The sequence below is a fragment of the Amyelois transitella genome, chromosome 16 (assembly GCF_032362555.1).
Source record: "Amyelois transitella isolate CPQ chromosome 16, ilAmyTran1.1, whole genome shotgun sequence".
Classification (NCBI taxonomy): Eukaryota; Metazoa; Arthropoda; class Insecta; order Lepidoptera; family Pyralidae; genus Amyelois; species Amyelois transitella.
This window is the reverse complement of record NC_083519.1, coordinates 10,828,037-10,850,071: the sequence shown is the minus strand read 5'-3', so window position 1 is coordinate 10,850,071 and position 22,035 is coordinate 10,828,037. Positions and strand designations below refer to the sequence as shown.

Sequence of the window (22,035 nt, the reverse complement as noted above, 5' to 3'; positions counted from 1 at the left end):
TTGTCATAAAAAAAATATTCTCCGGGATTAATACAATTTGTAAAATGTAACCAATAAATAGATAGAATACATACGGAAAGAGAAGAGCGAGCGCAACAAGCGCAAGCAGCCGCAGCGTGTGCGGCGCGGGCGCAGCGAGCCGCGGAGCGAGCGCCGCCAGGAGCAGCGCGAGCGCGGCCGGCGCGCGCGCACCCGACGCCGCGTTGCCGTGCTGCATCGCCGCTGGCTGCTCTCCTGAAATTAAATGATATTTTTTAGGTTATATGAATATAACAACATAGCTTGAAATTTTATTATTATTCGTTAGTATTTTCAGAGTTAAATTTTAAAATAAAAATATAGGCTACATTCTGTGTTGGCTTTATTATTGCGGAAGTCATATGGGAAATGACAATAAATTTTTTATTGCTTTAAATGTAATACTAAGTAGCTTCAGGAGGATCGTGGAGAAAGATGGACCCTGGGCTTTTATGATCACACACGTTTAGTTCAAGAGATCTGTTCAATTGGCGAACTACGATATGAGAGCTTCACAACAAATAAAAGCACACACACACACTTTAAATTATATATATTGATAAATAAAAGCGACCTAAAATTATCTCTAACGTGTAGTTATTTTGATTTTAAAATTTTTTTACTCAAGTTCCTAAAACAAAACGTGTAATTTTTTACAACTGGCCAGTAACATGTGAAAAAGAGGTTGACACTATTTAATGTATGGACTTAATAGGATGACAAATAGCAGGAAATGAAGAGATTCTTTCCATAAACAACAAAATCAATTAGTGAGTAATGTACCACTAAGCACGTGCAGCACGACGGAGGCGGAGTCGAGGTTGGAGGGCGAGCACGAGTAGTTGCCGGAGTCCTCGCGCCGCGGCGAGTAGATTATCAGGTTCCCCACCTGGAATACCACATTAACTTATCGTTAATTGACATAGGTGTCAATAAATGCTAATAGACGTGGACGTTATATAAATAAATTAATGAACAGTTCGAATAGGTTTATTTGTCTGGCTGAGGCTTTAGTAAAAATGTATAGTTTCTTTTTATGACTTTTCTTTAATATATCAGATAGGCTTTGTGAGTTGTACACTGTACAACACACAAAGCCTATCTGAAGAAGTTGCCACCACTGTTAGAATGTATTAACACATATTAGAATTACAACCTTACTTTAGCGGACTAAAGTGTTAGTAAACAATCGTTCTCATTTGTTGGACTCATCAGTTTGAAGTTAATTATTACAAAGCAAGGCAACGTCAGCGTTGTGTGCAAGAAAGACACCAGCGAGAGGACCGACCGTGGTGTCCGGCGCGACGCGCTCCATGCGGATCTCGACCAGGCTCTTGTCGTAGTTGAGCACGCGCTCGTCGTTGTGGTACCAGAAGATGTACGCGGGCTCCTCCAGCGCCTGCGTGATGACGCACTTCAGGCTCACGGTGCTGCCCGCCTTCACGTACAGGTCCGACTCGCCCACGATCTCGATTTTTGGCACTGGAACAATTATCATTGGCTTACATATATAGACGGCTCTCTATAAAAGTACTGGACACTGAATGATCCACTAATATATATAAGAACAACCAGCCTAGGTCGAGAGACTTGACATTTTCCTTGGTTTGGATTCCTCATGTCGCCAGGTAGTGTAATAATAGAGGATTTCCTGGAATTTCCGCTAGAAGGGATTTTTTTTCTAACAGGCGTAGGTACTACGTCATATGCCCCAATCGCGATATTTCGTAAATCGAGTCACTACTAGACCGCCGATACGCCGAGGAAGGCAGACACACGACACGACTCACCTACAACGTTGAGCTGCACGAAGTGGCTCATCTTGGGCTCGGTGCCCACCTGGCACTCGTACACGCCGGCGTCGCGCGCTTGCACGTACTTCACCTGGAGATAAACAAGGTTTTATCTTTACCACGTTTTATCGGAAATTGATATCACCATCCTCCCGGCTTTTCTCTTGCTGGGAAAGAGTGCTGGGTTGTCTTGTGACCACAACCCAGAAGTTGGTTACACAGATAATTATGCGACTCCTGTCTGATCTTCATGACCCTGATTCAATCATATTTATTAGGTGAAAGTACTTCCTAAGTATTACCTTAGTAGGAAAAAGATGGAGTACACTTATTCTAAAGTGCTGGGAATCACATTGTTCACAATTATTATCTAAAGATTAGAGTTTCCGGATTGGCAACGTTCCAAGGCAAGCTGCATATTTCCATTGTGGCGGGAGCCCTGACACTGTGCTCGGCTTCTACAAAGGGGGATCCAAATCGGCCAGGTGTAATGAACCGTGCCTTTGATTATCTTGTAGGAAGCTTTTGTATCCTCCGGCACGAAGAGTCTGCTTGTTCGATTTACGCTGCAAGCATTGTGACCGCGGCCCAAAAGACACGAATAATCAAATAATATTTTGTACCGTCTATGATCTGTTCCCAGGTTCAAATCCCAGTGCAGCTATATTATAATAACTACTTTTTTTTAGTTTAATTCATTGAAATATAATCTGTATAAACATGATTCAAGTTCAGATTGTGCTCCCCGTGGAAGACAAAACCGAGATGAATGTGGACGCGCACCTGCAGCGTCCAGGTGTCGGTGGCCTCGACGAGGAAGGCCTGGAAGCGCTCGTCCGCGATGAAGGTGAACCGGTCCACCGTGAGGATGTGCGCGTCGCGCCGCCGGATCCAGGACACAGACTTGTTGCTGAGCTGCCGGACCTGGAACACATCCGGATAAGTTGTTGAGTGCACCGTCCGGGCTTCACCTACAAAGAAGAGTTTCTAGTGTAGATTGAGATGTGCCGTACCTTGCAGGGGAGGTAGGCATGCGTGCCGAGCTGCGTGGTGATGTTGTTGGGGGCGGAAGGGTCGAAGTAGGGCCCCGTGTAGAGCCCCACGTACCGCTTGGCGAGCCGCGCGTGGCCCGTCGTCTCGCCGCAAGACAGGACTGCAGCAAACGCAATATACATTTTAATATTTCTTATGTTAAGGAACGTGATGCTTTTGTTACCTTAAATTAACAAACATACATATATCACGGCTTTATCCCTTACGAAGTAGACAGAGCCAACAGTTTTGAAGAGACTCTAAAGCCAAATTCAGCTGGATGGCTTAATGATGGGAGAGATGCGATTGAAATAGTGACAGGTCGCTAGCCCATTGCCTAAAAGAAAAATCCCGAGTTTAGTAGTTTACTACAAATGGAATAAATGCTGAAACAAGTTTCATTCTGTCTATCAATTATTAGAAGGTCTAGTAGGTTTTAGTTTTCAAAATGATGGCACAAAAACATGACATTACTTGTGCAGTTAAATTCGTGGATAGAGGTTACGAACTAACTCTCACATTTATCAGAGCGCCCAACCTCCATTTCCCGTACACCGCCGACCTATGTAAATTATTCCGGACCTAACTCATGTATCGGATATGTGCCTCTTTATAGTAAATCTACGTGTAACTGCGTCGGATAAAAACCGGATCGCCCGGCCGTCCCCGCCGCGTCCGGCGCGAGGTTACCTAAATTTCCATTCTCGATTTCCGGTCCGGTCTCAATAAAACAAGATTTATGCGATCGTCCCTCCCCGCCTCCCCTCCTCCGCGCCTCACCCCCACCCGCCCTCGCCCGCGGGTCCGGCAAGCGGAACCGATACATTTAATTACATATACGAATTCTGGGTTAAATGTAATACAATTATTTATTCATATACTGCAACCAATTTTCCATGGACTCTGTACTGTTGTTTGTGGAATTTACGAGTCCATTTGCAAAGGCTTTTAATGTTTCACTCAAATAGAGAGGATGAAGATAAATAAAATATTTGATTTAGTTTTATTTCATGGCAATATACTTTCTGCCGTTTTGAGAATGAGTATTAGAATTGAACCTGATCACAATAAAAAAGTGGTGAGTTTGTTTCTCTTTCTATTTATATTGGGTTCACTAGTTACAAACATTATTAATTTTTTCAAAAAGAACCATGAATTAACTTAAACATTAGATTGAAACGTTAGAAACCGAATCATTAGTTTAATTGTCGTGAAAAAACAAATGCATTTGCATAATGCCTGTCAGTGTTGAGCGCTGCCGGTTGTAATGAGTGTGTGTTGCTGTCGGTCCGGCTGTCGGTCCGGCTGAAAACAGGACGGACATTGGTTTGGAATGAACGCCGCGTGCGCACTCGCCGCGACCTCCTTATTGCTAACGACGATACAGTTTCTTGCTTTGCTGTACTGGTTCATATTTATTTATTTTACATTTAAATATATTCTTCACACAATCTAAATCTTAATTTATACAATAGGTAGATCTTAATGCAAAAGTATTGTCTCTTCCAGTACATCTTGGGGATTATTATGATATTACAGAAGGCGTGCATTAGATAACAACTGAAAAATGGAATTATTTATTTATAAGTTAAATTATCTCTAGTCTGTCAAGGAAAAGGTTTCTAAACTTATCTAACTAACAAGTATCTAACTGTTAAACTTTGTGAAATCTTTTTACAACATGTAAAGCGTCACTTATAAGCTGCTTCGACGCATATTAAGTTGAGTTCACGAATATGAGGAAGAGAGTATATTTTCAGTGTACTTTTAGCTGCGAGGTTCCCCCACAGATCCATTTTTCAGCTTTGGGTAACTTGCCCAGTCGTGGGCTATTTATTATCAGTGTACAGTTCGCCGCAGATGGCCGCGCGCCAGCCTCGCCGTGCGCCGCTCTGTGCCGTAGAGACAGCTTCCCTTGACGTCACCGCCGCGGACTCGAGGTGAACTAGGTATATAGTCTACGTATAGATCAAGCTAACTTTGCTTGCTTTATGTAGGTTAATTTATTGGTTAGACTAAGCTTTTGCTCGGGATTCCACTTGCGTGGGAATTTCACGAAATAAAAGTGCCATTTGATACGCTTTTTAGATGTAGTTTACGTCTGTAGAAAATAAGTTTTCTTATTATAAAAACTAAAAATACCGGAGCATGTGGAATTAGGCAGTATTTTGTTTTCCGTAGATAATAATAAATTTCTTCTTTACAACAATATAATAAAGACGAAGACATTATTTTCTATTTGGTAAATGTAGTACATATCTTTACGACCTAGTTAGGATTTTCTTTGAAACAAAGGATTTGTTTCGTCTATAAATTAAGTTACGCTGAGTTTGGAAAGAAATCTAGAACGGCCACAAAACAAACAACGGCAGCCCGCTTACGTACATTACACCATTACACAGAACACGTGCCGAATGCTGGCCACAAACTATTCGCATATAATTATGAAAGTAGCAGTCGTGAGCGGCGGCCTGTGCGATGCACTGTTCACGACTATTTGAACCGGAAATATTTCAGTTTACATTACATGAATTCATTGTTTTGCGGCCATGTCTGTTGTAGGTTCGAAACCGAATTTAACTTTGTAAAATAATTTAGAGCATTTCTGGATTAAATTTCATTTGAAATTTTGTTATATGCGATTAGACTGAAACTCAGATGAAAACACGAATTATCTTCGTAATTCGAGAAATTTTAGCACTCTGGATATTTTAGCCAAAAATTTTATAAATTTATTTTAATTTTAATATTTTGGGTACTAAAGAAATATCACACAAATAGATGTGTAAACTTTACTGAGTGGTATGAGTATGAGCGACGATATGGCTATGTTCTACGACGTAGCACCTTGCTACGACGTTTTGTAGTGCTACGACGTAGCAACGTGTCACAACCTTTGTCTTAGCAAAATACTTATGTTATAAGAGATTAGAAACAAAATAAAGTTATCGCGTAAATGATTCAGTGAAATCCATGAACAATGAGAAACTTGGTGACAATAGAATGCAGTTCGTAAGATAAAAACAATATTTACGTCGAGGCAGTAGTCGTAACGAGTCAGCGAACCGTCGTGAAGCGCGAAAAGAAAATGATGGTAAATGATGGCGGAGTAGACAGAGAGAGGACGCGGGCGGCCGGACGACACTTCAGGGATGTCATGTGAGGAATTTCAAGAGCAGTCTTGTGAGTTTCATTTTTGCATTGAATTGTATGGAATTTCATTCTAATAAACCGATTTTGATGAAATTTTTGTTACAGATTCATCATCAGAGGTAGCATATCTGAGGTTACCTTTTGGTTTATAAATTTCTACGGATCCAAGCCAGCCCAATATATGTAATATATGTATATAATAATACGCGGAAAAAATTGGAGCAAATAAAAGTAAAACATACATTGCAAATACATGTGAAATAAGAGTTAGCACGTAAGCATGCAATGAAATGACGATCGGGTCGCACTTTCACTCCCAGTCTGCGTCCTCAGCAGCTCGCCAGCCGGGGCTCGAAATCGTTCAGCAATCGCAAGCGAAAGCGTCGTTGAACTAATCAGTGACTAAATATAAAAGGAGTTATCATTTGAAATTGAAAAGTTTATCTTGTCATCGTTCGATTCACCATATTTTTCGTTTGTACCTCGTGTACTTTAACCACAGGTTTACATCGGAAGTGTATTTCCATCGCACGCAATCAGAGAGCATTCGGACCCCCTCCCCTCCCCCTCCCCCCGTCCACTCCCCTCGGTTCTGAGAAGCGGCCATTTGTTTACGAGCACAAAGGAATAAAAATGGGCCTCTCATTAATATTGCGATGTTTGTTGTGATCGCGGATAAAGAAACCGTGACCGCGCGGCCGGGTTGGTGCGCAGACTTCGGAGTAATTTAGGCATTTGTAACATGTGACACATAGGTATATTTTTCTTGTACAGGAGTGCTAATTTGAAAGGCTTTTGCGGCCTTTTAGTGTAGTGCATGGGATGGGATGCACACAACAGCTCTTTGCTGAAGTTTTCTCGTGGATGCCTCTTTAAGGAAAGATTTATTGAAACAAATTTTATGTAAACGTATTTCTAAGCGATTGTCTAAATCATCACGACTAAAGGTGTGTCAAATTTCAGGGAAAGTTCATAGTAAGTGAGCACAGTTCCAATCACTTTTACTTTTCCAGCGATAAATTCCGAACTAAAAATAAAATGCTATAAATAACTTGTAAATTACTTGTCATCGAGTCGACGGGACATCTAATATTCGCGAACTATGACATTGCCTTCACATAGCAGTTAATTGCTTCTTTTTATTTCAGCCCTTCTTTAGTCCCGGCTCGAATATTATGCTAGAAGTATTTTAGAGGGATATAATATTCAGCATTGTCCACACTTAATTTTATCTTTTCTCGGAATTTCTTTTTTTACGGGAGGTTTTTAATGCAAGGCTTCGCTCAGCGGGATTATAAAATAAAGGAAGATAAAATGGGGCTGCAAATGAGAGCGCGAACGTCGGGGAGGGGAAGGGGAGGTGTGGGGGGGGGGGGACAGACGGATGTAGTTAGGTCTTTTATGCCATTATTAATTCATATAAATATTTGAGTCTAATGATGAACTTCTTCAGTTCCCAAAGGTAAAAAACCCACACGCTACCGGATATGTAACTAAATGTGTAGCGAGGTAATGTTACGTATGTGTGTTGCTGCGGCGCACATGCTCGGGAGTCAATGTTTATGGCAGCGCTTTTTTGACCAGAAACAGGATTACACCACTGCATCAATTTCCATACTTGCAACAGACTAGACAAACAGTGCTCATGATGGGTTTAATATAAACATTATTAATTTGTTTAACATCTACCAATCGATGAGGGAAAATCTACAAACGTAAGAAAAAACGGTGGTTAAGAGGAATATCGTGAGTGATATGTTGATAACATTTAGTTTACCCTGGCAACACTGACGATCCTCTTCTTTACTAAAAAGGCTAGTCTGTCGTGAAATGCAATGGCGAGCTCTCCTGTTCCGAGGTCCGACCGCTGAGGTGACAACGCGCTGTAGGACGTGTTATTTGGTACCACGGGACGAGGAACTCGTGACAATGTTGTGCTCACTAATTTAATTAACTTATTTAAGATAACGTTAGAGTAATACTTACCCTACCATTTCTAGCCTTGCTTAACTATAATGTCCGCAATCAATATTAGATGGTAAATATAAAAATATATGATGATTTTTACTCGTATATATGTACCAGTGTACCTAGTAGGTAATATTCTGGTGGGTTGTCACCGCGATGACCTGGATTCAGACCGCGCCGGGCCCTCGAGGACGGGCCTCTGTGCCACATTCCGCTCACTTAGCCACTCGGCTGCGAAAACATGTTCGTGTGGTCTTAGCTTTATGTTTTACAATGGCTAAATACGATGACACGGGTCTATAAAGGAAGAAAAACGTATACTGAGGATTATGGTAAATAAAAATTTTGGAAAAGCCAGAACCTAACCCATATTTGAGTTCGTGGATGAAATCGTTAGTACGACAATAATATTTTCATACCTATATCGCGAAAATCTGTTATCTCTTTAACTTCCTGTCATCGCTTATGTATTTCTCATGTGATACTCACTGTAAATCAAGTCAATAAAATTATAAAAAGGTTTGTCAATATTTAATTAAAACTAACTTAAATTTTTATTGCTTACTTCACGAAGAAGAACAAGGGATAGTATTTATTTTCTTCTATTTAAATTTTTATAAACTTAGGCAATATTAAAATTGAGAAACGTTAACATAAAACTTAGTAAGATTTACATTTAGCTGAAAGTACTGAACAAATTTTGATGAATAGTCATTTTTCGAATGAGAGCTTAGTTTAGCTGAGTTTACAGGAAGCCGACTGCAACAAATCGCGGAATTGTGTGGTGTGTTGCGGCGCGGACAATGGCGCGCACGAGCGCGAACAATCGACGGCGCGCGGCCGGCGGCTGCTGGCGCGGTCGGCGACATCGATTGTAGTGTCAAAAGTAGTAACGTAAATCCATATCCAATCGATCCATACTGTGTAAAAATTTTACAATTCTTGAACTGCTGTGATTTATGTCATACTGAATTGAGCTAGTAAATGTAACTAACTGTTTCTCAATGCAATCATTAACTCGTTTATTTGAACCTGGCCTTCGAGTCTTTAAGGACTCTCTAAGCTCTATTTTCCCCCATGACATATGTATGTATGTATTATACAGTGTCAATAAACAGTCAATACAATATTTTTTTAGCAACTGAAATAAAAACAAATAAAGCCATGAGTAAAAAAAAACTTCTTCCTCCTGGCGTTAGACGCGGTGACATCCTCACCTTTAATTTCTTCTGGAGAAAAACGCGGGGTGCGCCTTACGACGACACGGAGCGACTCCCATCAGACCTCGCAATCTTTCCAGAGGAATCTAACTCGTATTGGATCATGGGTTACACTTTTAGTTGCCTGAATGTGCAGGTTTCCTTACGACGTTTTCCTTTACTATACAAATATCGGTTATCATACAAATTGGTTGATCAATCGTACAAATATTCTGTGAAATTTCCTTGACAAATGTTTGCTCTGTTCGTCGATAGTTAGATCACCAAAGTGAGTGAGAAATCCAAAGGGACTTCACACACGCGTCCATTCGAGTACAATCCCCTGCACCGACATTAGACTATCGACAGAGTCGTGTTGCCCTGCACATCACTATCGGCACACGGGTCCCCGGCCGGCGAGGTGTGATCGATCACTCGATGAATGCTCAAAGCGGACGCGGCGCGGCGCTGGTTTGTTCAGAGCGAACTTGACAATCGTTTTTCAGTCTCTTTGTTTTCCCGCTAACAACGTTTGCTCGTTTGTTTGACAGGGTTTTGGTCAAATCCTCGAAGACTGGCACACAAAGTTTTCTTATTACGTATAGAATAAAGTGGGGTTGATTAATAAGTTGTCCTTTGAGTCGAATAAAACAAAACCCCGTTTCATATGGTGACAAATGTTCAATATTATTTGTGTCGTATGAATTCAACTTTTCGTCGTCATTTGTTGTTAGAATAGAACTTACAGTTACAAATATCATTCAGTTAAAATAGTTGAAATTATTTAAAGTGGCAATATAACCAAATTATGTTGTTAACATCTCCATGACGCCACGTCGTGATGTCGGGGTACAAGTATATTTACCGACAGCTACACACACACACTCATACACCGCGGCTGCGAGTCTCGCAACAAATTCCATCGCTATGCAAATTCCCGTCCGACTTCTGTTTCGTCTGACTGTTTAGCATTTCAATGCTGTAATTTTCTTCCAATTATGGAAATTAATTACTTGTGATCATCCTTAATTGGGATAAATTATAGCGGATTCAACTTTGGCAAACATAGGCGGCATTACTTTCTACTCGAGTTTCAATAAATTTGATGTAATATCATTATTGAGTTGTCTTCGGGATGCACATCACTCCTTTTAAGAATGTTGTGAAATGTTTTTAACCAAAATAAATTAGTGGTTTACTAATTTAGAAATGGAAATTTAAATAGTCTCAAAGAGGGTGATACTTTGCACGAAACGATTAAGAGATGAAAAACTTGTGAAGCAAGCCGCGCCGCGGGAGCCGGGGCAACTTTCCCAATTTCCTGGCTCCTCCCCCTGCTCCTGCCCCTGCCCCTCACTCCGCGCCGCTCACGAGTGCAGCAGCACACGACACAACAAGCCATCTAACTAATTATAACAATGGCTTATCTTGACGATGTCGTACGAGTACGGTAATGAGATACGACGCGTCATTCCACTCCTACATCCAAGTGACATGACCTTATCTACGGGTAAACTATTTCGCACTCAGGAAGGAGGCAGGTAGGCTCGTACTAGCTTCCATTAAAATAATTTAATATGGAAAATATGCATAAGGAAGAAAACGGTGTTTGTGAACTTTTATTCTTTGTTATATTTTTAAGTTTTTTATCTCGCGATAATTACTTACACAGCAAATTCGGGAAGACATCTAGGATCACTGTACGTATATTAATATGGAGAATGGCTTCAAATATAGAGAACAAATGTCGTTCAACACAATTGAAAATCTTTATGGTATTTGTATTTGTTTTGTACTACATTGTATTGTATCATATAGTGCATCAGTTGAATAACAATCACTACTTATAAGTAGCTACAATATGAGTCCTGTTGGGCATCGCAATTTTAAAATAATTCCTCCATTCCTCGCGTCATGACGCTCCTGCGCGCGCAGACGCCGCGGCCGCCGTTTTTGCGCTAATGTTCGGATGCCACTGAATACTTCATGGCCATTAAGCTAGTATTCCGATTGTAATGGATTATTAATTCATCTCAAACTCGAATGTTATTACGACTTTGAATTTATTTTCCTTAACTTTGGTAGATCTTCTCCATAAAAAAATAAGACCGAATACATTAACGTCAATAATTATTCTCTGTTAATACTTCCAAAACATACTATGAATAAATAAAACAGAACAATAGCCAAAATATTATATGTTAACTACAACTGAAAATAACATTTCATCAGCATGTCGCCATTTTCCTGTTAACACAACGACACACAGAAGGCCTCTGTTACAATGTAGAGAACTTTATGACAAATTAGTCGCAATTTCTGAAACGAGCAGCAACTGAAACCGTAGCACATGAACTCCGGGGACCGCGCGGCCACTTGTCACGCCCTCTCGGGGCGCCGCGTAGACGCAATCGCCGGCACGTGCATAGTTGAGCCCGGACGTGCGTACTGGATAGTTTTGTTAAGAAATTATCATGAGTGACAGAAAATATGCAATTGACATCTGAAAGCAAGCTGCATTTAATAGACTGAAGTGCAGTTTTTACCAACATCCAATATGGGTTATGTTCCTCTGTTAAAGTTTTGGAGGTCAGACGGGAGTTGCTTTGTATAAAAATCTGACATACCCAATGCATTGAAAGGCGCTTCTCCAGAGAGGTGAGGATGAAGTTGAGATAAACGCTTGGAGGAAGAAGCTACAATGTGACGTCGCGCTGCGGAATAATTGGTTTCTTATATATTTTACTAGAGGCCGCCCGCGACTTCGTCCGCATGGAAACCCTATCAATCCCGCGGGAACTCTGGGATAAAAAGTAGCCTATGTGTTATTCTGGGTCTTCAGCTACCTACATACCAAATTTCATGGTAATCGGTTCAGTAGTTTTTGCGTGAAAGAGTAACAAACATCCATACAAACTTTCGCCTTTATAATAGTAGTAGGAAGATTTGATTTTGATATATAATCTTGTTTTATGAAGAAAAATATCAGCTACTTTAATCAATAAGCTACTTAAATAAACTGTAAAACATTCTGTTAAAAATAGCACAAAGATTTAACACTTTAAGGAACCTTAAATATTGAGTTGCAAGTCGCTATTAACAGCTAGTATTCCTTTCTCGGAATGTACAAAGTAAATGTCTCAAAATAATGCCGAGCGAACAACACGCTGTACGTGATCTCCGAGCAAGTGCGAAATTATTGGAAGAGTATGTTGTGGTGACGCGGCGCGGCCGGGAGACATAGCGCGGCGCGCGGCGCTTTCCGCAACATAATTCTTTTCCACGCGAGGAGCGAGTTTCTGAACTACTCCGACGAACGTTCGCGCGTTGTTTTTACGTCGGACGCAGATCCGAGTTTAAATATTAAAACGATATCGAGGCAGACGTTCGATCTATTCACGGGGTCGGAGAAAGGCTTCCCATTTCGCATCTCTTTTAATATCGCTTGTATTTGCTCGAGAACAAAAGTTACGGTTCTCAACGTTCACTTCAAAACTCGGTTCTGTTGTTTCATTTGTAAGGAGTTGAAGGTTTGTTTAATATATATTTGTTGGAAATGTTGTTTAACTTTATTTGAGTCGATTTTCAATTTTCATTTAACTAAATTCTTGAATCAACGTGTGTAAGAACAAAGATTTCGCACTGGTTACATGACATTAAATCAAACAACAACATAAATAGTATTGAATTGGTGCTACTCTCCTATGGAGCAGCTCATTTCTACATCATGGTTAAATAAAAGCTATTGAGCACTTGGAGACAATTGACAATATAAGTTTGAGGATCGAGGTAGGTTAAAACATTTTCTAAGCCAAGTAAGTTAACAAGAGCGCAATACCACAAATATGTACAATAAAAATAATCTTTTGAATAACTGAATGCATTTATGACTTTTTCTGTGGTGGAGACATAATCCAAATGCAGCTTAGCGTACAAAGAATGCAGCCCCTCGTCGTAGACTGTCTACGACGTTGCTACGAGGCTACGACGCTATTCCCGCGCTTTCTGTCTGCGGTTTAATTTGCCTTTTTAATTGCCTCCCCCCACTCTTTTCCCCTCCCCTCATTCTTCCCTCTCCCCTCTCTTCGTGTGTCGGACACGAATGGGATTCTTTTTCAATTGGCGACGTGCGCGCGACGACACGCGGCGGACGACGGAACATAAACATACATTTATGTTACTGTTTTGGTATTTAAATGAATCTTTAAAGGAAGTGACATTTGTTTGATCTTATAAATATGTCAGGGGACTTGTAGGTTTATAGATTTTTTGACGTAAAATGTTATAGGAGATAAGGACGCATTGACTTATTTATAAGTAGTTTAGAATTTTAAGGGTGAAAGAGTAGCACTTTGACCATGTACAGAATCGTGAAATATGTAAATACAAAGGTTAGGTTTCTGTGCGCTGAATCATCAGATCATCATCATCAGTTAGACGAATGGAACTTTGTATAATTTTCTGAAATGGGAATCCTGGATCGTGATCAAAACTAGAGTCTGCGATACACTCCAGGGAGGATACAACCTGATCATACCCCAGTAGGATGATATTTTGTAGCAAAAATTAAAAACCATCAGGTTTTTACGCGTCTATTGCCGGCTGGAACCCGCACGAATGTAATTTCACAACCGCATTAACTTTGATTCGATGAATGGTAGACGCCGTTTGCTATTGAATTAATTTGGAGTCGATTCAGACTCCAAATTAATTCCATTTTCAATTTTATTTACTATTTCTGTGAATTTCCTTCAGAAAAAGTTCATATATCCTACTATTTTCTTAGCCTCAGTGGTCTTAATTCAAAATGTCAGGTCAAAGGGAAAGCTACGGCCTCAGGCTACGACTTATATACTACGACAGGAATTTATTTCATCTTGAATAGGACAAGTCAGGTTAGTGTTACCTAGATATTGTAATGACAATATTATATACACCTCTTTGAACGACATGGCTGTAAATATTTCTTCTTTAATTCCTTAGTTACTGCGGTAAAAAAATAATTGTAAAAATATTAAGATATGCTATCGTTTCTTGATCAATGAAAGCAATATTTATTACTCACGGACAAATAAAATTAGTACTGTTTAAACTTGTGAACCTATATTTTAATCGTCAAACCACAACATAAAATAACAAAAGCTATCTGGTTACAAAGTGAGTGATGGAAGTGCCCACGATCGCTTTGTATGGAGTGCGTCGCTCGCAGTGCGCCCCGCACGATTGTCCTGCGGCCGGCCATCTGTCTTGGGTGTGGTGTTAGTTCGCAGATGATGCGATGACGACGTCATGATAATAATGGGTGTTTAAGTTGCTGTTATCTGGTAACTGCTGTTGATTATGTCTAATGAAGTTTGAAGAATGGAATAAGAATATTTTGATAACTTTCGGTTAAGAATACTTTTGATAAAGGGCCTGTTTAGCACAGCTGTCGGATTCTCGTCTATGTACTAACAGGTCTTGGGTTTGATCCTCGGTCAAGTCATGGTGAAAAGAAAACTTTTTCTGATTGACCTGGGTCTTCGTCGTTTATCTAATTGAGTGTTAACACAAGTTTCGAAATAACTTTGGAGCTAGGTTATTTGTCCAGTATAGTACATTTATTTATTTAACTTTTTCAATACAATAGATACTAACTAAATAAAATTTAATGCCTATCCTTCCTGTGATAAAAGCGTTCGTTCTTAGTAACGTCAGTCAACTTTTCAATTACATTGAGAAGAAGATGAGTTGAATACAGTCATTGCTATACGCCATACAGCTCGCAGACCCAGTCACCGCTCATTACCGGAAGCCGCGAGTCTCACGAACACCGCATTCAGGTCGCAGTCGGCTACATGCAATTACTGTTGGTGGGCTTTGTATTTCTTTCTTTGTATATGTCTTTTATATAAAGGCTGTGTGTCATCTTTATGTCATGCCGTCGTTTCAAGAGGGCTATTATTTTTAATGCTATTTCGCATTGGTAGAACATAAATTTTAAATCATAAAAACTAGAGTAAGGTTGTCTTTCTATGAAAAAGATCCCGTATATTTGTGCGACTTAGTAAAGACTTTACTGGGTCAATACATACGTATGTATGTATTGACCCAGTAACCCACTGTCTACCCCATCAGGGATAGGGGTAGACAGAGCCGACAATCTCGAATATACTTAAAGGCTACGTTCACGTTACTGGGGCAAAGCAGTAGAAAACAGCAGGTTAGCTTTTTAATAAATTTAAGTAGAAGAATAAGTAATATCGAGACTGACAAATGGAAATACGAAGTGTCTACCCAACTTTAAGCAAAAGAGGCGGGAATTTATGTTTGTATATCCTACTAATATTATAAATGCGAAAGTTTGTGAGTATGGACCTTTGTTACTCTTTAACGCAAATACTACTGAACCGATTACGATGACATTTTGTATGCAGGTAGCTGAAGACCCAGAATAACATATAGGCTACTTTTTATCCCGAAGTTCCATGCGGATGAAGTCGCGGGCGGCCTCTAGTAAGATATATTTTGCCAAAGATTTATGATACAATTCCACTTAGAAATAAGCAGACCCAATGTTAGTTTGTTTCTTGTGTTAACATTCCTGATGTTTTCTGTGTTAATTAATAAGTAAATAAATAAATAAACGCAATTACCAAATTCAGATCGCTGATTAACGTTTACTCGACTTCAGATTTAGAAGTCTTTACATTTGTTAGCAAAGTCTCTCCGGCTTAGCCGCGTCGTAATCGGCTTTGTCGGCTGCTGCTTGACACATGACCTGTCTGGGCGCCCCGGGGGGGGGGGTGACTGAAGGAGGGGGAGTCCAATCCGTCGCATGAGCTATCGACGGGCGAGGCCGGCGGGCGCAATTAGTTTGCATCGGGCCGTGACAGCGTTGGATCTTACGTAACTTGCGAGAAATGCCTTCTGGTTCAACTGGCATTGATTATTATTCGAGGATCACAATTGTTGAATTGTAACTAAGAAAATTAATATCATCTCACATCCTATAGGGTAGACAGAGCCAATTTGTGGATGCCACGTTTTCCAACAATACGATGCCACGTTTTCCACAATGATGGCGAGCTTGTTAGTCTTTCCATTGATTGATTTTTGCAGTTTGGATGGAAAATAAACAACTACCGTGTTATTCACCACCAACTGAATTATTAATGCTTTTCTCGTTTATGTTAAACTTAATTAAAAAAAAAACAATGTTTTTTACTCTCGTACATCACTATTTCCCAGTAATTGTGTTCGCAATAACAGGTAGTGTTTCGGGATTACGGGATGACCGATGATGTTCGCGCGAGTTCATCTCCGCGTTACGGGGTGATACATTCTCGCGATAAATGTTTGTATTATAACCGTGTCCAGGCGAGACGAGAGATCATGTCACTGAATGAATGAAGTCCCGCTCTCATGAGAATAAAAAACCTCCACTTTTTATATGAGTACTAGCTTCAGCCTTCATGAAAGGCAAGTAACCTGTATTCTCTTCTGTACTATAATGAAGAATTTTTATTTCTTCACGTGGTAGAAAAAAAAACAACAATAATCACAAGGCTCGGATGCGGCATTATGCTGGATTGCTGACGATGTAATTTTGATACTAACAAGGTGCTAACCCTAGGTACTAAAGAACAAACTAACAGTTTCCGATTGACTTTTACAATTTGCTTAAATAGAGAAGCAGTCAACACCAACTGTTAGCTTTTCTCTTCCAGAATAGCAAGACAAAAGGACAAAACATATAATGATATGGTTTTTATTTCGGAATTTCCATCAAAACAGAGATAAATTTTATCATGATAGCAGCCACAGTGTGACATACCTCGCGTAGAATATGTGATTTCTGAGACGAATGTTGTTTTTTGTTTGATCACAAGATCTAAGTATATTAAAACAATACGCGTCGCCCGACCTCCAAACTTTCCGAGACACATCCAGCCTCATTTGTTCTGAAATAACCCAAATATTCATACTTAATGTTGGAAATACGAAAAAGTATTTTTGTTTGTTCCACTTTCACATCAAAGAATTGATTTGCGTTTCGATAGCAGAAAATAAACAGGTCCTTTTATCTGAAAATGACATCGCGTCCCGAGGGATTAAACAGGTATTAATAATTTAAAAATAGCTTTATTTTTTGTAGACTTCAATAAGATGGATCTCATTTCAGGTGATTCTTTTGTTTGTTACGACATCATCCTTTAAATCTCTTTCTCGGGTTATCGTACAGGACATCTTATGGACAAAAAAATTAATAATAAATTACTAAGCCTACTTGGGTTAAGCAATTGGCATCGGCATCAATATGTTAGTGTATAGATTTATAGTGCAATGGTGTGTCACAATTGTCTTTTAATTTGATGGAAATTATATTATTGTTATCATGCGACCATCCAGCATCCATTGACATTGAGTCGCTGAATCATGAGACCACTGTAACCCCCTCACAAGGCGTAATATGTGTCTATGAGAGCTTCTATTATAGACACAAACACAATCGATTCCCCGGCGGTTAATCAAGCCCCGCTAGTTACCGTCCTCGGCACTCTGAGGCAGGCGTCAGCTCCCGCGGGACCCTGCTGATGTATCATGTATGTGTAGGGACACTGAAATTGGGAGATCTTTAACGCCTTACTTACCGAGAGGTTTGCTGTCTTATTTAGTTTTTGATCTCAAACAATTTTCTTACTAGTAGTTTACTTGCCCTTTTCGGCATTGCGCCAAAAGGAAGAAGACTCCACAGAGACCGACTCTTACTATATCCAAAATTATAAATAAAATCAGGTAAAACTAAATTTTGTAACGCCTTTTCGACGGCGCTCTGACTATAAGGCTTAATTGACTTACACATTGTATATTTTTTCCCAAATTTAAATAAAAATACTTTTTGAATTCTAATGACCTAACTTTTACCATCAAGACAGATGATCTGTATGTTGAAGATAAAAGATGTAGAAGTAATATTCTGTCGCATTTCACGCGAAAGTTACGGCCACAATCATCGTCAAAGTAAAATAAGTCGTCTTATAGCTTCGTAAATTACCTTTACGACTCTATTAAAAGACAAACATTATAGAAACAAAATGTGATAAATGGCGGTAGTAAAACGTTCATGTAAGTTGGAATAAGAAAGTAAGAGACGTATATCCTAAATCCGTAGTATTTGGAGAATGGAGCGGAGTCCATACAGAGTGTAATCGGATCTGGTTTCAGTCGCAACGAGACGTGTGTCGGAGCGAGCGAGGCTTAGCGAGCGACGCGGCCCGAGCGCGGCGAGCGACGCGAGCGAGCGCTGCGCTGCCGGCATTGCATTGCGATTGTTGATGTCTACTTACTGTGGGTCTAGCTCGCTCTGTTTGATGTATGTAACAAATATATAAACGGGCGTATATATATTTGTTACTTCATTCTGTTTATGTAGCCGGGACGAAAAAGAAAATATGTTTTAAACGGATAGGTATGTACCTTTTTGTTGATTTAGTTTTTATTCTACTTATCTACATTTTTGCTTGTACATTTAATAATTTGTAATTGCGATCATCTACTTTTACTAATCGAACCCATTAGGTACTATAGGACTTGTGCTGTTAAGTATATAATATGAGAACATCCATAGTCAGTTATTAATGTGTGATGTCAGATCAAACAGATAAATCCAAACATTAATATCATTTGCAAACACGAGTAATTGCCGCTCTCGACGCTCCGTCATAAATCAGGGCGAGACTCCGAGAAATCTGTGCGCAGCTAACTATCCGTAAGCAATGGCGGTATCACAATTAATATTGTATTTTTGGGATTTGGTAATCACTTTTTCTGCTTATATAAAGAAAAAAATAGAAAAATGAAAAAAAACTAATGCTATAAAGGTATCGCTCTCTCTTTGTTCTGAGTTCACATACCGCAAAAGTGAAGAGCAAGGAAAATGTAGTTCTTTATTTATTTACTCCTATTGAATTTTCTTCTACATCGCCTTTTAGAATTCACTTACATGTACATGAACATGCATGCATGCAACAAGCATGTACATGAACTTGTATATGAACTGTCCATAAATCAACTGCACAGAATTTAATTGTTGATGAATTGATTTTAAGGAGTTTCGTCGTTCAAAGTTAATCACTTACCTCCAGGTGCGTCCTCTAAAGTTGTGAACTCTTGTTGTTGGTTGTTCCGCTATAAGTTATTCATCGCCGGTCGTCTGTCTGTGCGCCCTCAGGTCAATATTCAATTAATCATTCACACTTATTGATATTCCTGTGACCGACTTTGATACATAATTATAAACTGCGTTTTTAAATGTCTTTCTATATGTATTTTTAATCGTAAACTTTTAAAACCTAATCGAAGTAACAACAATAATGACCCTGCTATTATTTGAGAATTAGTTTCGAATATATAAATTTCCAAAAAAAAGTAACATTACGAATGACATTACTGTGCTAGAAAATTAGAATGTTATGAAGACTGCTGTTATAAGATTCGGGTCATTGAATTTAAATAGAATAAGTGAAACAACATGAAAACTGAAATATGTATTCCGGTTTACGGTAGAACTTCGTCGTGTCTTTTAAACGAGAATTGAACGTATCCTGCATCCCTGTAGCGACAATAGACGGGAATATAAATCAGAACGCAGTGGCATGAGAAAATTGTTATCCCAGAGAGGGCCTGTTTTGTGGAGCACGCCGCGGCCGAGCCCGCTTACTTGATATCAAATTACTACGAGATTCTAAAGAATCTAGCTCATTTAATAGTGCAGCTAGACTTCTGGGGTATTATAATATTATTATTTATTTCGTCCAGTTCTCACAGGCGAGAAGCCTGTGAGAACTGGACGAATGCATTCGGTTTATCTGACGTCGATTGTTTCTGTAGGCAATAAGGCTTTTGCTAGGTAAATGTCTGGCACCCTGTTCATGTTTTCAGTTTTGGCAGGTTTAGAGAAACTTGTTGTATGTAATCCTCACTTGACCTCATCAAACATATCTGTGGATGTTAATTGAAATTCAGATGAAGTCGTAGCAAAGCTTTACCATTACCGAATTAAAATCGATTCCATTTATCAAGTTTCCGCTGAGTATTTATTAGTACTCCATCGTACTTGAATTACCATTAGGTATCCGCTTGAATATTTTTAAACTGGAATCATTGAACAAAGGATAGTAATCGGTCTGATGCCCTTTGTTCAACAACTGCAGTTGTCCCGATTTAAAACGAGGGAACTGAGACAGGCTTGGATGCGCGACCGCAACTGCGGCGGCGCTGTAACGTGACGCCGGAGCTGGAGCGATGGAGGTATTTCACCCGCACCTGTAGTATTCAGGTCAATGGGCCGTTTGACGTGTGCTTGCTGAAATGAAATTTAATGATACAACTATCATGTTATATAAACTATAGTATCATATTCCGTCGTATGTACTGAAATTTAACAACATAGCCAGATTCCTGATATGACTGACTCGAACTAATACATAAAAGTCTTCATATACCATTGCTGAGAGTTTGACGAGCGACAGAAAATTATGGGGATCATGAGGGATGTTGCGGCGGTCAGGTCGCAAGGTCGTGGGGGTGAGGTGCAGGGAGGAGGGGGGAGAGAAGAGGGATTTTATTAGAGTTTTCAGAGACGGCCCGAAGTCAGGGCACGCACGGGGGTACATTCCGCGGAGATTTTTTATAATTTAATCTGGAAACAGGTCATCCTTGATGGATCGAATAAACAACAAAAAAGAAAGGCAGTAGTAGTAATAGTAACTAAATATTACTCGAATGTGAATAATGATTAATGCCAATGATATTCAAACCCAGATACGGTTAATGGTACTGGATTTGCATTAACTCAATCTATTATCAAAATTAAATCATGACTCTTTCAATTATAAAATTGATTGCTATTGTCCTGTGCAAGTTATTGATTAACGTTTATTGTCCTGGTGATTTTTTTGAGCTGTTTCTATCCAAGAAAACTTTGACGTTTATTATAACTGTGATCCAGAAATACATTGCCCTACCTTGATTTAGTAGGTAATGGCAATTGTTTCTGCATTAGTTAATCCATTTTTAGCTGAAGGTGTACGCCAGCAGTGTGAGGCAACCCTAATAATGTTTTAAATTCATTGCGGTTTCGTGTGACCGCGCCACATCTTCTGGCTGCGGCCGGCGGCCGCGCGAGGGCGCCACCGGCCAACTAGCGCGGAAAACTGAAAAGGCCACTATGGGGACTGTTTCAATTTACACGAGTTCAGAACTTAAGCGAAAGGCAAAAGTAAAAAGGAAAGCATTGTAAAGCTGTTAAAAGTGTAATTGAAAATGGCTTCGTCGGAGTCACATAAACAAGTTGTGAGTTCAACCATTTGTTCTGCACGTCATGAAATATTCAGCGAACTCGCGCTCCGTACAAAGTTGCAAAGCGGGCACACACTTCTGAACAAAATCCGGTTCGTGTAGGAACATCTGGTGTACAACATAAATTACCATACAAAGGTAGGTAGCAACTGACTGATCCGATTATAATATGACCACGAATTTTCAGGAATGTGAGAAAAATTTGGTCCGTAGTAGTCTTCACTTTTCTGATGCAGCTTTCAGTCTATATGAAAAAAAAATTAGGTCAGTAAAAATCTGAAGGGCGAAGTCGTTTTATAAATGTCAAGAGCCGCGTCACCAGGGGTGACGAACGGGGAACGGAGGGCAGTCTAATTAGCTATATTAGGTCATCCAGTAATTAGTATTTATTACGTTATACGAGTAATATACTATATAATCTTAAAATTAATTGAACAATAGCTTATTTTGATATCTTTGCCTCTGCGGTGCAGCGGCTGTGCGCTTCTCTGTGACACCGGAGGTCCGGTCAGGTCATAATGAGAAAGGGA

General features: G+C 39.7%; 1 protein-coding gene across 2 annotated transcripts in view; it reads right to left on the bottom strand.

Annotated features, from left to right (window-relative positions):
- LOC106139592 (lachesin) overlaps window positions 1-22,035 on the bottom strand; it is a 68,217-nt gene that overhangs the window by 1,037 nt on the left and 45,145 nt on the right. For both annotated transcript variants that reach the window (XM_013341066.2, XM_060948527.1), the window contains exons 3-8: window positions 2,825-2,964; window positions 2,595-2,735; window positions 1,809-1,902; window positions 1,307-1,500; window positions 802-907; window positions 75-234 (exon numbers count right to left, since the gene is read on the bottom strand). In XM_013341066.2, the coding sequence (XP_013196520.1) occupies window positions 75-234; window positions 802-907; window positions 1,307-1,500; window positions 1,809-1,902; window positions 2,595-2,735; window positions 2,825-2,964 (835 nt within the window). The remainder of the gene's footprint in view (window positions 1-74; window positions 235-801; window positions 908-1,306; window positions 1,501-1,808; window positions 1,903-2,594; window positions 2,736-2,824; window positions 2,965-22,035) is intronic.